The sequence below is a fragment of the Procambarus clarkii genome, chromosome 91 (assembly GCF_040958095.1).
Source record: "Procambarus clarkii isolate CNS0578487 chromosome 91, FALCON_Pclarkii_2.0, whole genome shotgun sequence".
Classification (NCBI taxonomy): domain Eukaryota; kingdom Metazoa; phylum Arthropoda; class Malacostraca; order Decapoda; family Cambaridae; genus Procambarus; species Procambarus clarkii.
In genome coordinates this window covers 14037859-14055069 of record NC_091240.1, presented here as the reverse complement: position 1 = coordinate 14055069, position 17211 = coordinate 14037859, and the positions used below count along the sequence as shown (strand labels likewise).

The following is a 17211-nucleotide window of genomic DNA, read 5'->3' as shown; positions in this document are numbered from 1 at the left end:
TGTACAGGTTTTACAAACTACAGTAATGTATTAGTCTAGGCCTAATACCGGGCAATCATTGAGCGGGAGTGTGCCTAGGACTCAGCAAGAGCACCCAACTCCTTGCCTTCCACCCCCCTACCAGCCTCCCTCCTCCATCCTACCCCCCTCTCTCCTACCCTACCCTCGGTGTCTCCCTTGCCTACCCCGTCCTACCCTCCCCGTACCCTTACCCCTGCTTGCTTTCCCTGGTGCTTGCAAGCCGTCAAAGAGAGAGTGTGTGACCTGAAGCTGCACCAAGGCTTGTGCTGGCCTGTTCTGAAAGCTGACCCGGCCCACAGAAAGCTTGGACTGTGGTCGCCTGAGGCACTAGTGTGGAGAGCGGGTAGTAGCGTAGCTAGGTAAACATGCAGGCACGGGAGGAGGGGGGGGCAGTGATGGAAGAGTGAGCAAAGTGGGGAATGGAAGAGGGCAGGGAGGGAGGGTGAGTGAGGGCAGGGAGGGAGGGTGAGTGAGTGAGGGCAGGAAGGGGTGAGTGGGTTAGGACAGGACTGGGGAATGAGTAAGAGAGGGCAGGTATGTGAGGGAGGGTGAAAGGGAGAGAGAAAGGCAGTGAAAGCGGGTTCTAGCGGCGGGTGTTGGATAGAGGTCACTCTCCCTCCCCCTCCCCTCCCCTTCCCTTCCTCCCCACCCCCTCTTCCCCTTCCCCTCCTCCCCGCCCCCTCCTCCCCCCCCACCTCCTCCCCCCCCCCCCCACCCCCCGACCCTCCCCGGGTCTTAGAACGCGAGGTTCCGCCTGGTTATCCAAGCTTGTGAGTGAGAAAATGACCTATCTGCTCACCATGTTTATGGTTTCTGGAATTCCTGCGGCCAGTTACCGGTCATGGTGGCGCTCACCTAGTCGAGCTCCAGTGCTTGGGTTCCGCCTTGACTGGGGATCGCACATCCAGGAAGAAGCATGCACTCTTCTTATCAGGCATTCCCTTATTCTAGTCACTCCGGTTTTGCCAGAAACAGTAACACGATAGTGAGAAAACATAATTTTAGATTGAGTAACGGTGGTGAGGTGGTGGTGTGGTGGTGTTGTCGTAGTGGTGGTGTGGTAGTGGAGGTGTGGTAGTGGAGGTGTGGTAGTGGTGGTGTGGTAGTGGTGGTGTGGTAGTGGTGGTGTGGTAGTGGTGTGGAGGTGGTGGTGGTGTGGAGGTGGTGGTGGTGTGGTAGTGGTGGTGGTGGTGTGGTAGTGGAGGTGGGACTATGGTCGTGGTGGTGGAGCTATGTTCGTGGTGGTGGGACTTGGTGGAGCTATGTTCGTGGTGGTGGGACTTGGTGGAGCTATGGTCGTGGTGGTGGGACTTGGTGGAGCTATGTTCGTGGTGGTGGGACTTGGTGGAGCTATGGTCGTGGTGGTGGGACTTGGTGGAGCTATGGTCGTGGTGGTGGGACTTGGTGGAGCTATGGTCGTGGTGGTGGGACTTGGTGGAGCTATGGTCGTGGTGGTGGGACTTGGTGGAGCTATGGTCGTGGTGGTGGGACTTGGTGGAGCTATGGTCGTGGTGGTGGGACTTGGTGGAGCTATGGTCGTGGTGGTGGGACTTGGTGGAGCTATGGTCGTGGTGGTGGGACTTGGTGGAGCTATGGTCGTGGTGGTGGTGTTATGGTGGTTGTGTTACGGGCGTAATGGTGGTGGTTGTGGTGGCAAGCAAAGGTAGTGTTGTGTGGAGGGGCGTGAGTGACAGGCAGCAGGGGAGCATGCTCACTCTGACCACTACCACCACCACCACCACCACCACCACCACCACCACCACCACTACCACCTCCACCACCACTACCACCTCCGTCCTGCTCTATAACATCCCGGCCGCTTTCTTTGCCTCATAACATACACTCCTCGGCCATTGACCTCAGTTGCTATTCTGGGTTTCACTTCTTTGTGGTCTCGTCAGTACTGCTATGTTCTCTCTTCTTGAAGATCAGCGTTCGATTCCCCAACGATCCAAGTAGTTGGTCACTTTTCCTTCCTGGACAAGACGACTTCCCATCGTCCTGTCCCAGATCCTTGTCCTTATAGCCCGTTCATGTGCTTATAGTCGTACTGGCTTGGGTCTTTCTCCCCATAATTACCTTAAATTGTTATATTTAGGGGTTGTTTTTCGAGGTGTTCCAATTGTGTGTAAATATGCAGGCGTGATGCCTGTGTGGCGAGTGTTTCTGGCCAGCCTGTGTGGCCAGTGTTTCTGGCCAGCCAGTGTGGCCAGTGTTTCTGGCCAGCCTGTGTGGCCAGTGTTTCTGGTCAAACAATAATTTCCGTGAGTGCTCCCTCCCTTCCCGCCACCACATGTTGTGAAAGCCTGTGCTCCTAAGTTTCTCAACGTCAAGAATGTGCAACCCGGCCTCTTAAAATAAGGTCGCTTTTCGCTCGTATGTGCTATGGCCATAAATAGACGTATCTGAAATGAAATCGGCTCACGAAAATGACGTTCTGTTCTGTTTTCTGATTCGAATCCTCCGGCTTACTCGGCTAGGTTAGAAGAGGAAACATTCAATTAATGGTTTTCGTGACGTTTTGAAACCTTAGAAGAACATCCTGCTCACCTAACCTACCAGAGGACCCTTAACTTGCTGATTTACTGAAAAAAAAACAAAATTGATTTTCAATTATTTTTCCTTTTCAAATTACATCCATTTTTTACCATACTGGTAAACGACAATGTTACGGCCCTATTGGGTCGCAACTGGGTTTTTTCTCTGATGTTGTTAGAGGTAGGGTATCCGGCCCCAAGTTAGTAGTGGCTTTCAAGGGGTGTGTTCCATAACGCAAGTAAATTAAAGGGGAAGGGATACGATTACACAAAATTAAATATATAATTATCACCATCACCATAAATAAATATATAAATTATCACACGGGGGGGGGGTATAAACACTATAATATACAATATGGTCTTCCTCTGAAGACGCGGAGTGTTCCACGGTGCTCAACGATGCTTAGCCCTTGGTCCTCTTGTGGCCTCACGATGAATCCTTCGATTCTCTCGAGTCTACCCTGGCCACAGGCCAGCCAAATCACAGTTCCACTGGGGGCACCGTCATGGAGGCCGTCAACCACAAATCCAGCCTATAGCTGGCAGGTTCCAATCAGTTCCGCTGGTTAGGCCACTCCACGACCGTCACTGTAATCATATGTGGAAAACGAAAGTCAACAATTTAGAGACAACTTCTTGAGTTTAATCCAGTATGACATATTACCCCAAGATCGTAGTCGGGTAGACTATTCCAAGTGTGTCTGTTGTCAACACACACTGTGAGCTTGTAATACCTGCAAGTCTCTCTCTTACTTGCATATTTTATGTCCATGTTACATAATAGTGAATACAGTATTATTATTATTATTATTTTTGAGATATATACAAGAGTTGTTACATTCTTGTACAGCCACTAGTACGCGTAGCGTTTCGGGCAGGTCCCTGGAATACGATCCCCGCCGCGAAGAATCGTTGTTACAACCAAGTACCCATTCTCCTGTTGAGCAGAGGCTAGTGAGGTGAGGTGAGAGGTGGAGAGGAGGGTCATGTTGCGTGCTGCTGGCGGAGTGGGGCAGGACACTGTGCTGAAGGTGGCCGCACGCGGCACAGCTTATGCCACGCCTCCAGCCCACAGCTTGAGCAAGGCCGCCCGGGTGGATCACACCTCGGATGATGGTGAGAGCCGAGAGCTCTGATGATGGTGAGAGCCGAGAGCTCGGATGATGGTGAGAGCCGAGAGCTCTGATGATGGTGAGAGCCGAGACAAGGCCGGGATGATTGACTGTTGTGGGTGTGGGTGTAGTAAGGCTTGTAGTGCCTGGTGTGCGGGTTGGAACTGGACTGACGACGACGACGTGTACTCGACCTTGTACATTCACCTAACTTTGTGATCGATGCAGTTTTGTTCCATATTTGGCAGGTAGATCATCTTTTGACCTGATGGTAACTTTTGACTGTCCTAAGTGATTTGTCGCAACGTTGGGGAATATGTATTAATGTAATTACAGATGTCAGTACTGGCAAATAGGTTTGTGGATAAATGGGGGACCTTTAATTGATTGCAATATAATTCCTTGGAATATGGGATTCTTTTGGGGATAAGTTAAATAGTTCCACATTTCAGTCTCCGTGGCGTAGTGGTAAGACGCTCGCCTGGAGTACCACGAGGACTTTATCCGGGTTCGTATCCTGGCCGGGGAGGATTTACTGGGCGCAAATCCTTAACTGTAGCCTCTGTTTAACTCAACAGTAAAATGGGGACATGGTTGTAAAAACGATTCTTCGCGGGGGTCGTATTTTAGGAACGTAGGACTAAGGATTTGCCCGAAACGCTACGCGTATTAGTGGCTGTACAAGAATGTAACAACTCTTGTATATTAAAAAAAAAAAACATTAAATCAAAAGTGGGTGCTCGTCGCACATATTGCACACCGCCGGACGACAGGAAAAAATCGTCACCTCGCCGATATTGAAAAGGAAATGGCGGGCATCGGTGTATTATTAGGCATTACAAGCAATGACTAATGAGAGAGTTACCAAGAGTGAAAGTGAAAACGACTCCCGGATATGAGGCCCAGTGCATACATTCTCCGGTGCGAACAGTGGCCTGGCCCACCCACCCACCCCGTGGGTCACGGCTCCCACTGCTCTAACACGCCCATGCCTCTCTTGGTCGGAAGAAACAACTTTCCTCCGCTCAAATAACTTTCTCTCAGTGGTGTGCAGAGCCTCGCGCCCGCACTATCTCTTGCTTGTGCGGCCAGTTCCCACCTGTGTCACCACTTCCAGGATACATACATCTACTATATGACACTTCAGGACTTGGAGCAGGTGACGAGCAACAGCTGCCACACTCCCGCCAACTTGTAGAATAAGTGTCCGTGTAGGAGTGTCAAGTGGTGGTTGCGTCACAGTCTTTCTCTACACTTCACTATATGCTCCTGTGGCTTAGCTTCGTAAGTTTAGTAACATTTTGAAGTGTAACAAAAAGTCAAATGCTCTTAGGAGTAAGCCCTCGAAGCCTATTCCGAGTTTATCCTAAGTGAAAGTCGTGCCGCCAAATAGTAAAATGGTTCCATTCGCCTGGGCTGAAGGAGTGTAGTTTCAGGTCACCATTCAGAGTCTCTGGAACGCCTCTACTTGAATAACTGAATATTGGACAATTTCGTTTGAGAAAAAAATATTGCTTCTATTAAAATTGAGTGATGAGCGAGTACCAGTGCACTGGTCAACACAGTAGTGCACTGTGTTGACCAGTGGTAGAAGCTACTCCCTTCCTCCTCTCTCCCTCCCTCCCTCCTCTCCCTCCCTCCCTCCTCTCCCTCCCTCCCTCCCTCCCTCCCTCCTGTAAATGTATTTACACAAATGTAAATACATTTACAAATGTAAATACGCCTGTTGTGTGACTTGTCATGCAGTGTATGGTGGCCACTGTGCTGTTTGGACACAATACCAGCTTAGTTGTAAAGTTATGGTGAATAAAACATATAGATACTTATACATAACGTGTGTAAATAGTGTAATAAAAACAATAACAGTATGGTGGGAGGAGGACTGTTGGCGAGTGAGGGAGGGCTGGCTGGGTGTGGCAGCTCATTCTTCATTTTTAGGCTCACCATACCAACTTAGTGGTTCATTATGGTGAACACATGTGTAGATGGGCATATCAATGTGTGCATATAGTATAATAACAGTAAAAAAAAACTGATTGACCATAGAATATAATATATATGTAACATATATAAATCCCATAATTTTGAGCATAGCAATGTTCCACACTTTGAACTACTGTATATAAATTCCACAAATTACACAATTTTCAATAATATTACAGCAAAAAAACAGAGAAGAAACAAATGAGAAACATTAAAATAATTGTGAAACATTGCAGGACTGACTGACCCCGAGCGCTCCGTCACTCAGTGCCCATAATTTGCTCAACTTACCAGCTCCGTCACGGCTAAAGTATGTCACGCTAAATATATTTTTTTTAATTTCCCAGTGATCAGAGACTACATTTTAAAAATATAAAGAGATCAAATAATTTTTTGGAAAGAATTTATTTTCAGCACACCATAGGTGTGTTGTATTTTAATGCAGAGTAGTTCACTGGTTAAGATATGTGCACCGTACAGCTATAGCATATTCCAGCTTTGCCTTTCAAAGGTTGTGAACAATTTCTTTAGTACTTCACAAACCATGTATTTAAAAGCAATTCTGAAATTGGAAAGCATAGCATAGACTCCTCACACAATGTTCTTTATGTATTTGTCTCAGATGAGAATTGAAACCGGGTTCATGAACTGTGAATACCGAATGCTATTTGCTCGGCTACAAGATATCACGCTTGTTGCAAGTGCTTGAAGGTACAAGTGCACAGGGTTATCTTCCCTGTGTGATCCCTAGTGTTGTCCTTGTGCTGCCAGGGGTTTTCTTTCCTGGAGTGTTCAGGCGTTGCTCCCTTAGTGGTCCTCTCTGCTTGAAGTGACCATCGCCCAGAGTGAGTCGGATGTCTTGGGACGTTCCTGTGTCTTAACTTGTTTCAGGAGTGACATTGGCTGGTTAGGGGGCTCACTAGGTATTCATGAGCTACACTATAGTGCACCGAGGTCAGACTTTGCAGCCATGTGGACAGGATTTGGTTGGCTGATTTTGCTGTTTCTATATCTTGGTAATAGACATACATAGATTCGTATGACAAACTTCAACTAAAGGTCCGGCATAGCATCCCAGTGCCTGGGTGTCATTCTTGGTCAATTCCTTCAGGCCGTAGAAATCCCTTGCAGGTTTGGTGGTTCTGTCTCAGACCCTCTTGGAATATAACCAGTCTGTCAATCGGGTCAACCCAAGTGTTGCGTTTCCAAAAGGGTCGCCCATGTTGGAATCGGTGAACGCCCTAGTAATATTGTTGAAAACATGTAAATAACTTATTAAACCAAAGGTCTTTTTATGTCAGAAGAACGGCAGAAACTGGATCTATATATGAAAACTCTTTCAGGACAAAATTTAAAGTAAAACTAAAGATATTTGTAGTTGTATAAAAGTTGCATTTTTCATCGGTCGTAGAGCTGGAAATCTGCAATATTCATCTCAGAACATTACTTATTTCACGCAGAATCGTTAATAAACGTAAGAGGTTTATACGTCTCAAGAAAGATAGAAACATAATCTTCATTTTAAATGCCTTACCATGGGCATATTTGTATTTAAAGCAAAGATACGTGTATTTTTATAATCGGCGAGCTCCGATCCCGCACAGATCGAGCAACGGAGTAACTCTCTCTCAGAACAATGCTTATTTCACGTAAATTCGTTAATAAACACAAATGTTTTATATGTCTTATGAAAGATAGAAATATAAGCTTCATTTTAACTACTTTACCATAGAAATATATAAAATTCTAATGAAGATACATGTGTTTTAATAATCGCAGAGTTCCGACCCCGCACAAACTGATCGACAGAGCAACTCTCTCTCAGAACAATGCTTATTTCACGTAAATTCGTTAATAAACACACAGTTTTATATGTCTTAAGAAAGATAGAAATATAAGCTTCATTTTAAATACTTTACCATAGACATATATAAAGCTCAAGTGAAGATACATACGTTTTTATAGTGGCATTCAGTAGCTTGTCGGTCATGGAGTGCAGAAGCCTACGCACTTGCCAATATAGTGTGTAATTAACAAGGATACGCTTATAAAGCCTAAAATATTATATGCCTTCAGAAAGACAGAGATATGCTCGTTATTGTGAGTGCACCAAAGGAAAAATATTTTGTTGGAGGACAAAGATATATCAATTCTAAAATAAGTTTCGACTCTGGATATTTCCCCGGAACCTGTTCTCACTTCGCGCGAGTTTGAGGATTGCACGTCATCTGTGCCATGTGTTGTTCATTCCTTCGGAATCTGCCATGCAGCCTTTTGGGTTCGGTGACATCTTCGACTCTGGGTCATGGGGTTTGTTCTCCCCATGTCGCTCTTCTTTCTAACCCTCCTGAAAAAGTCACAGCTTATCAGGCAGTGACTGCTTTGCCTGCAAGGTTTTCTAAGTTGTAGCATTCTAGATTGTGTGCTTAGAGGTGCCGAAGCTGCCATGTTTGGTATTTGGTGGCATGAAATTGGAGGTATTTGTAAATTCTACCTTGGTTCCATATGCACCTCCTCTTTCTTTCCCTTCAGGTGCTCTTTGCCCTTCCTCTGATCCTCCCTCCCATCACTTCTGCCCCCAAAGCATCCGAGGGTTTCAGGGTCAGTGCAGGGTTTAGCTTGGGCTGTGGCTCAGCTAGCACCAGGGGAAGGGGTACCCTTTCTGTCTCGGGCACAGAGGCAGTTGAACCTGCTAGTCCTACCAAGGCTTTCGAGTTTTCCTTTCAGCCAGCATCTTCTTCCTTTGTAGCCTTTCCCTTGGACTACACTTTTCTATCCCCAGACAGTGAGCAAGGACACTGGCTTTACTCTGGGGCCCTCTGCTGCAGTTCTGGACTAGTTCTGGATGGGACTAGTTATATTCCCTCACAACTTTGTAATTTTTTTGTCTATTTTATGTTTTTGCCTCCCGATTGCTGACCTAGAGAGCTTGCAGAGATCCTTTACTGCTAGGATCCACTCAGTAAAATATCTAAACTATTGGGACTAAATAAAAATGCCTAAATCTGTATTCTCTGGAGCATAGGTGGGAGATGTACATAATAATTTACACATGGAAAATATTAGAGGGGCTGGTCCCAAAGCTGCACACAGAAATAACACCACATGAGACCAGAAGGCATGGCAGGATGTGCAGAATACTCCTGTTGAAGAGCAGAGATGCAATAGGTACTCTGAGAGAGAACTCTATTAATATCAGAGGCCCAAGACTTCCCAACCAGAAGAAGGTATGTTGGGCCCAGAGGCTCAACATACTTCCACCACACATAAGGGGCATAACTAGCTGACCCCCCTCGCAGTGTTCAAGAGAGAACTTGATAAACACATCCAGTGGTTACCTGATCAATCAGGCTGAGATTCATACGTCAGGCTGCAAGCAGCCACGTCCAACAGCCTGGTTGAACAGTCCAGCAATGAGGAGGCCTGGTCGATGACTGGGCTGCGGGGTCGCTAAGCCCCGAAAGCATCGCAAGGTAACCGCAAGGTAAGGTAAGGTTGTCCAAAATGCTTTGTGTAACAGTGGCTTCATAGATTGTGCAACTCCTCTCTGTACAATTTGTACATTACCTTTTTGTTCTTTGTACGTACATTCTTTTCAATAAAATTGTACTGTATTGGAGCTTAAGGAGAGTCTGATACGGGCCCTTTTTTGACATTTTGCGGTTCTTGGTTCCTTCTGAGGAGGGTTTTCTTTTGCAGGGAGATGGATTTTAATATCCCCCCCTTTCTGTATGAGTATGATTTGGTTGCAGTTCCTCCCTTGGTTCATTCTGCATGCTTTTGAACCCATCGGGTTCAAAAGCATGCAGAATGGGAGAGACTTCTTACGTGCCTCTTGAGGGACCCGGTTTATACCTTGCTGATGGACCCTTGATCTTTTGAGTTTGGGTCTTCTTCCCAGTATTGGATATGCTATGGGGTTCCAGAGTCTTCCTGGCTGGTAGACTAACCATTACAGTATTTTTGCTTGGAGCTTGGCTCGGCTTTTGTTGTATCCCCATGCTACAACTAGAAAATACTGGAACGATATTTATCCTTTGATCTCTATGCCATAGAGATTGCCATTGTGGCTACAAGTGTCACATAGCTTCTGGTTTTGAAATGTGGGCCTCCAGTATTTGGCATCTTCAATTTGTAATATACACCTCATATAAGGAATGCATTTATTATTATTATAAATGAAATAACTTCAACTTACCAGTATTGTTAAACTTTTTTTTATTTATTTTTCCCAAAGTTTATTGTGTGAAATGTTTACAGGTGTGGTGGGTGTATGTGAGGTTAGTATGGGCAGGCTACGACGAATACATGACTTGTGGAAGTGGTGGCGAGCGCACTGGCAAACGGTATCCATATTTCCCCGAACTTCCTTGTGACATTAACAAGAACAGCTGGTGTGAGAGTGCCGGCACCCAGTACCCATGGTAAGTGTACCTTTTTAATGTTTACCACCAGTGGTAGCTAGTTTATTGTGTAATACATACACATACACACAGTACTCAACTAGGTGAGTACACAGAGGAATCATATTATCGTGATATATCAATGAACAAATCCACAGAGCTGTGATGAGGGTTCAAACCTATGCGCTGGGTGTTCCCAAGCACACTCTAGTCGACTGCTAAATGACATGGTCAAAAGAATTTCAACCTGGGGTATTACTGCACCCACAATGATCCCGTGGCTTCCAGTGAAGCCAAACTAGGGTTTCACACAATTCCCCCATGCACTCGGGGGCAGTAGTACCCCAGGTTGCAATTCTTTTACCATGTCGTGGCATAGTCGACTCGAGCGTGCCTGGGAACACCCAGTGCATAGGTTCGAACCCTCATCACGGCTCGTGTGGATTTGTACATACTCATCCTGTGAGCAGTAATTTATTTTGCACCAAAAGCTTTTTCATGGATTAAAAAAGTCACTTAACTGGTGCCGTGCAGAGCATCGTTTACTGAGTGTGCAGAGATCATTTACTGCTAAAATCCACTTAGCAAAACATCTAAACTAATGGGACTGACTAAAGAGCCTAAATCTGTATTCTCTTGAGCGCAGGTGAGAGAGTTACATAATAATTTACATGTGGAAAATAGTAGAGGGGCTGGTTCCAAACCTACCTTACCTTGCCTTGAGGTGCTTCCGGGGCTTAGCGTCCCCGCGGCCCGGTCGTCGACCAGGCCTCCTGGTTGCCGGACTGATCAACCAGGCTGTTGGACACGGCTGCTCGCAGCCTGACGTATGAGTCACAGCCTGGTTGATCAGGTATCCTTTGGAGGTGCTTATCCAGTTCTCTCTTGAACACTGTGAGGGGTCGGCCAGTTATGCCCCTTATGTGTAGTGGAAGCGTGTTGAACAGTCTCGGACCTCTGATGTTGACAGTTCTCTCTCAGAGTACCTGTTGCACCTCTGCTTTTCAATGGGGGTATTCTGCACATCCTGCCATGTCTTCTGGTCTCATGTGATGTTATTTCTGTGTGCAGGTTTGGGACCAGCCCCTCTAATATTTTCCACGTGTAAATTATTATGTACCTCTCCCGCCTGCGCTCAAGGGAGTACAGTTTTAGGCTCTTTAGTCGGTTCCAATAGTTTAGATGTTTTACTGAGTGGATTCTAGCAGTAAAGGATCTCTACACGCTCTCCAAGTCAGCAATTTCTCCAGCTTTGAAAGGGGCTGTCATTGTGCAGCAGTACTCCACTCTAGAGAGCACAAGCGTTTTGAAAAGTATCATCATCGGTATAGCATCTCTAGTGTGAAAAGTTCTTGTTATCCAACCTGTCATTTTTCTTGCAGTTGTGACGGCTACTGTATTGTGTTCTTTAAAGGTAAGGTCTTCCGACATGAGTACACCCAGATCCTTTACATTGCCTTTTCGTTCTATGTTATGATTTGCCTGAGTTTTGTACGTGGTTTCCATTTTTATATTTTCATTTTTTCCATAGCGCATGAGCTGGAACTTATCTTCGTTAAACACCATATTATTTTCAGTAGCCCATAGAAAGACCTGATCTACATCTGACTGGAGGTTTGCCGTGTCCTCTATGTTGCCTACTCTCATGAAGATTGTTACGGCCCTCTCGGGACGCAACAGGGTTCTTACTCTGATGTTGTTAGAGGAAGTTGTATCCGACCCCAAGCCAGTAGTGGCTTTCTAGGGATGTGATCCTGTAACGGGGGGTGGGGGAAATAGCTCTATCTTGTCCATTATTCCACCCCCCAGTTAACTAACGAGGCCGGGGGAAACAGCTCTCTCTAGTCCGTTATCCCGTCCCCAGTTAGCTAACTATTCTAGAACACCTCCAGAGTTCCTAAGGCAACCTCTCTCGTAAAACACCTTGTAACCTAGGTATTTGACTACCTAGGTACTAAGACTACAAGGCGTCGTAACTGGATCAGCTACCCGAAACTCTAGAGAGAACTCTAGAATACAAAATCATTGCCACAAACGTAAAAGAGATAACGAAAGGAAAGAAATGCATAGTGAAGTAATTAGTGAGGGTTTGGGGTGAGAGGGAGAGAGGTGGGAGGAGCGAGGAGGGTCATTAGTTGAAAGTGAGAGTTTAGAGAGGGGTGGAGGGAGAGGTGTAGATAGGTAGAAGGAGAAGAGTAGGTAGTAGAAGAGTAGATAGTAGAAGACGAAATGCTGCCACCATCCATTCATGATCATTACATACAAGACAAGGAATGGAACTTGCCTGTATCACAAAATATTCTCAAAAGATGTTATTACCATGTATCAACTCCAAACATGTACTCATTAATATCTTGAATCTAGTAACCACCGAGGCTTTCTCACCTCAACTCAATTCTCTAGGGAACACAGTGAAAGACCATTTAAATAATAAATTCAACAATTATATTTTTCATGATAAGTATCATAACTTAAGCAATCCAAGTAAAATGTTAACGATTAATATTCAAAGTGAGTCATCATCCAAGAATTCGAGAACCCTACAACTTGACTGCCCCTGATCATCACACAACATATGTAAACACGACCAAGTCACCTTACTGTTCACTCACCGAGGACTGAGTCTAAGTTGAATAGAGAGGGGGGGGGGGGGTCTGCAATTTTCAGGCAGCGTCACCCCCCGTCTGGTGACGGCCTATCTCGACGGCTGGCCTCTGCTCTGCTCCGCTGGCCGGTCTCCTATTGCTTCATGCTCGATAGCTCTCCGAGTTTATATTGGGGAACCTAGTAGCTAACTCCACCCACAAGTAGATAGCCTCCGGCACTACCAAGCCACTCCTTAAACGACGGCATGTTTGAAGGCTACCCGGCTCCAATTATACGCTTAGCGGAAGCAAGGTGAAATTCTCATGATCTGACCTCAGGTCACTTGGGGTCGTTAACGGTTAGAGGTGTGAGATCTCAGGCAGACAACTGGCGCCTCTCCGATCCTTGTCTGTGACTCATGTACTCTATGTATGTATTAACCTAAACCAAACACTTTTACAGTGTTACAATCCGTGACGCAAGTAACTTAAAGGGGAAGGGAAATAAAGTCAAGAACTTAATATAATATATTGACCACCACCAATAAATAATATATAAAAAGATTACACGGGGGGAGGGGTATTAACACTGTACACAAACGTCTTCTCCTGAAGACTCTGGATCCAGGCTCTCGGTGCTAAGTCTTCGGTGCTTTCGTGGCCTCACAACGAATCCTTTGAGAAGCTGAGCCTACCCTGGCCACAGGTCAGCCAAAACACAGGTCCACTGGGGGCACCGCCGTGGAGGCCGTCAACCACAAGTCCAGCAGGTCTGCTGGCAGGTTCCGGATCAGCAATGCTGGTCAGGCCACTCCACGGGCGATACTAGGGCAGCGCCCTAGTCAGGAGCCTCGTGTGATACCACAAATCACTCTCCTGTCCTCAAAACCCCAGTGGATGATCGTCTCCAGCAGTCGGTCCCGGGTAATCCTTCTACTGCCACTCCACTGGCAGGGTAACACCACAGTGTTCTTCCGGGGGACGACTTCACAGCTGCTGCAGCAAAGCACAAGGTATGGAGACGGCTGCCTTGGGTAGACTGACTCAACTTCCATCACAGCAGTCCCAAGTCGACTCTGTAAGCAGACACGTCATCAATAACAGGGACACTAAAACACCTCACTTACAGGCTCAGACACAAACGCCCGACATATCCACTCCATAGATGGCGTTGTAGTCTGAGCACCACCTCACCAGAGGTCAGCAGCGGCGGTGTTGTGTGCTGAACAGGACTGGAAACTGGCCCTTGTGGCCAGTACACCTTGTCCTCACCAGGTGTCGTCATCCATTTGGTGGGGGTTTCGGGAGCCGACCCACAGATGGCGCGGTTGTCACTGCTCCGTGCTCGGACGCTGGATCCGGGTTCGTAACACCTCCCCACCAAAAAGAATTTGGTTTGGGTTTCTAGAAAGAGAATTACAAACCAAATTAGTACGATGACACAACTCCAAATGGACTCACTTATACCGTAAGCTGGAACGGCGAGGCTGTCTCGTCCACAGAGCTGTACTAAGGAGAAACCCTGGCACAAAGGGAACTTGAAAATGGCAGGCGATGACCTGCCTGACGTAATCTTCCACGTCTCCACTGCGATGTCAAGCAGGGGCATCATCTCACATCTCTCGAGTAAGGATCGGCGTAGACACGATGAGGGGCGACTCGACACTTCCCTGTGTCGTGGCACCGATGATGGCTGGTCACAGACGGCATTTCTGGTGCCGGTCCGGTAGTCCTTCAGGGAGACAGGAACCTGGAATACAGGGGTCTGATAATTCAGAGTGACAGCGACAGTGGGCAAGACAGTACTTACTACATACTCGTCTACTAGGCCCACACCTAGTTCCAACAGGGCTGCTTGCACACCGAAGATGGCATTCGCTCTGCCACCGTCAAGTCGACCAACGTTCCGCATAACGCTGCATTGAGGCTCAGCAATCACGGGGGGGGGTGTCAACCTGCCGGAAACAGTCACTCATAATATCACATGTCGTACCTCCTGTATCAACCATCACCTTCCAGGTTCCTTCGTCGACTGCAACACTCGCAGTACACGTCTCTAATCCCTGGGATCTCTTCACGATGTTCAAGGGAGCCATCATCCTTCGGGTCGTCCACTGATCCTTACCGAGACCACACACGAGAATAAAACAAAATACTGCTAGGAAACATTTGGTCACCTGAGGGATAAGCTTCCTGAGCCTGTAATGTCCATAGCCGGCTATATCCACTAGCCTGGTTTGGACCAAAGAGGGCACTAGACCTTTCGAACACACCTCACATACCTCTGACGTCTGGGGAATCTCTGGCCGGTTCAATGAACGCTGTACAATGCCATACCGCAAGTACACATCCGCCTTCGCTCCAGACTTGTTGGTATCCGTGGGTGCCTGCACACAAGGCCTCTCTTCTTGCTCGGGTACTCCTGCCATCGTAACCTCATGTTCCTTGTCGAGAGAAAAATCAGGAGTCTCCGCTAGAATATTGTAGACTCTGTTGTCAATCTGTAGGTGAGAGGAAGGATTAAACATACTCAAATCCGGGTCTGTCTTTACCTGGACATTACCACTGCCTGTTACCTCAGACCTTGCTGTTCTGGCTGACTCGTCCACGACCTTGGGATGATTGGTGCTCCAATCCGATACCAAGTCGTTGGCTAGTACCACGTCAATCCCAGCCACAGGGAGGGTATCGACTACTGCCAACGCACATGTGCCGCTGAAGTAAGGCGAGTCGAGATGTACCGTCACTAAGGGGGCGATGTACTGCGTCCTAGGAAACCCAACCAGGACAACCTTTTGTCTCCCATCCACACTTACTCGCTCAGGTAACGAGTTCTTCACGATCAGGGACTGGGCTGCTCCACTATCTCTGAGCACTACTACAGATCTACCAGTATGATCACTCGTTACATACCTGCTTGAAGTGTGAGGGGCGAACAAACTTGATCCTTCTTGTGTCGTCGTCGACTGGTTTCCTGCTGGTGGTGTAACACAGCTCATCATCATCACTTCCCTACGTGCGCCACCACCTCTTCTGCCTCGGCACATAGCAGCTACATGCCCTTTCTGCCCACAAGTCCAGCACACCATATTCCTCCTCGGGCTCCGGTGTTTCGGACTGCTAGGACTTGTTCTTCGAGGGCTACTTGGGGGCGTCTTCTTAGCGCTTCGTGGGACGGGGGTCTCTTCGTCCTGAGGTTTATCAAACCGGCGTTGGTAATGCCTTGGGACGTACCTAGCAGAAGGCCTATGCGTCAGGATGTATTCTTCAGCCATGGTGGCTGCCGCACTCAAGGTCTCTACCTGCTGTTCCTCTAAGTACGTCTTCAGGTCTCCAGACAAACAATCCTTGAAGTCCTCTAGCAGTACAAGCTGCTCGAGGTCTTCTTTGGTCTCCACCTTCCGAGAGGCACACCATTCCTTAAAAAGTCGGTCCTTGATTGTGGCGAATTCGGTAAAAGTGTGCTCTGAGGTCTTCTTCAGGTTTCTGAACTTCTGCCTGTAAGCCTCAGGTACCAATTGGTACGCCATGAGCACAACCTTCTTCACCTTGTCGTAATCGCCGGAGTCGTCAAGGGATAACGTGGAGTAGGCGATTTGGGCCTTCCCAGTCAAGACTGACTGTATCATGATGGCCCAATTCTCCCTTGGCCACTCCAAAGAGGCAGCGACTTTCTCGAAGGATGCAAAGAACTTCGAAACTTCCCTCTCATTGAATTTGGGGACCATTTTGATGTTCCTTACCGGATCGAAACCGCTGGTGTCCGTTGTTGGCCTCCGACCACCGCCACCGCCTAATCGCAATACTTCTAGTTCATGTTGTCTCTCTCTTTCTTTTTCTTCTCTCTCTCACTGTTTCTCTTCTCTTTCTCGTTTCTCTTCTCTCTCTCGTTCTTCTCTCTCTCGTTTCTCTTCTCTCTCTCGTTCTTCTCTTTCTCTTTCTCGTTCTTCTCTCTCTCGTTTCTCTTCTCTTTCTCGGTCTTCTCTCTCTCGTTTCTCTTTTCTTTCTCGTTCTTCTCTTCTTTCTTCTCTTTCTAATTCTAAACGCCTCATCGCCAATTCCTTTTCTTTTAATTCTCGTTCCATTTCTAATTTCTTCCATTCTATCTCACGATTTATCTCTAGGGCGCGCATTTTGACAGTAAGAAAGCTAATATTAAGCTCACCTGCATCACTGTCAATGTCACTGCCCTTATCTTCCTTTTCCGTGGAAGCTATTTCCTCACCTTCCTTTGTACTAGGAGTCTCGCCTTCCTGTTTCTCCTCTGCCTTCAAGTGCCGGTGAACCTTGGACAAGATCTCCACACGGGAATCACTGGCACGGATCTTGATCTCCAGGTAGGCGCTCACTAGTACAAGCTCTGGTTTGCTCAGATATTTTAATCTGGCAAGACAGTCCTCTCTGTTCAGAAAAGCCTGAATATCGTCCAGATCATCGATGGTAGCTTTTTCTGCCATTGTCACAGATGGAACACTTAGCACTTAACACACCGCTTACACGTTAGCACTTAACGCACCGAGTACTGTTCTACGCCAATATTGCACTTTATCGCACCTGGCGCCTCACT

General features: G+C 47.1%; 1 protein-coding gene across 1 annotated transcript in view; it reads left to right on the top strand.

Annotated features, from left to right (window-relative positions):
* spz4 (Spaetzle domain-containing protein 4) overlaps positions 1-17211 on the top strand; it is a 64769-nt gene that overhangs the window by 17864 nt on the left and 29694 nt on the right. Inside the window, exon 2 of the mRNA XM_045768092.2 lies at positions 9917-10080. Within this exon, the coding sequence (XP_045624048.1) occupies positions 9917-10080 (164 nt within the window). The remainder of the gene's footprint in view (positions 1-9916; positions 10081-17211) is intronic.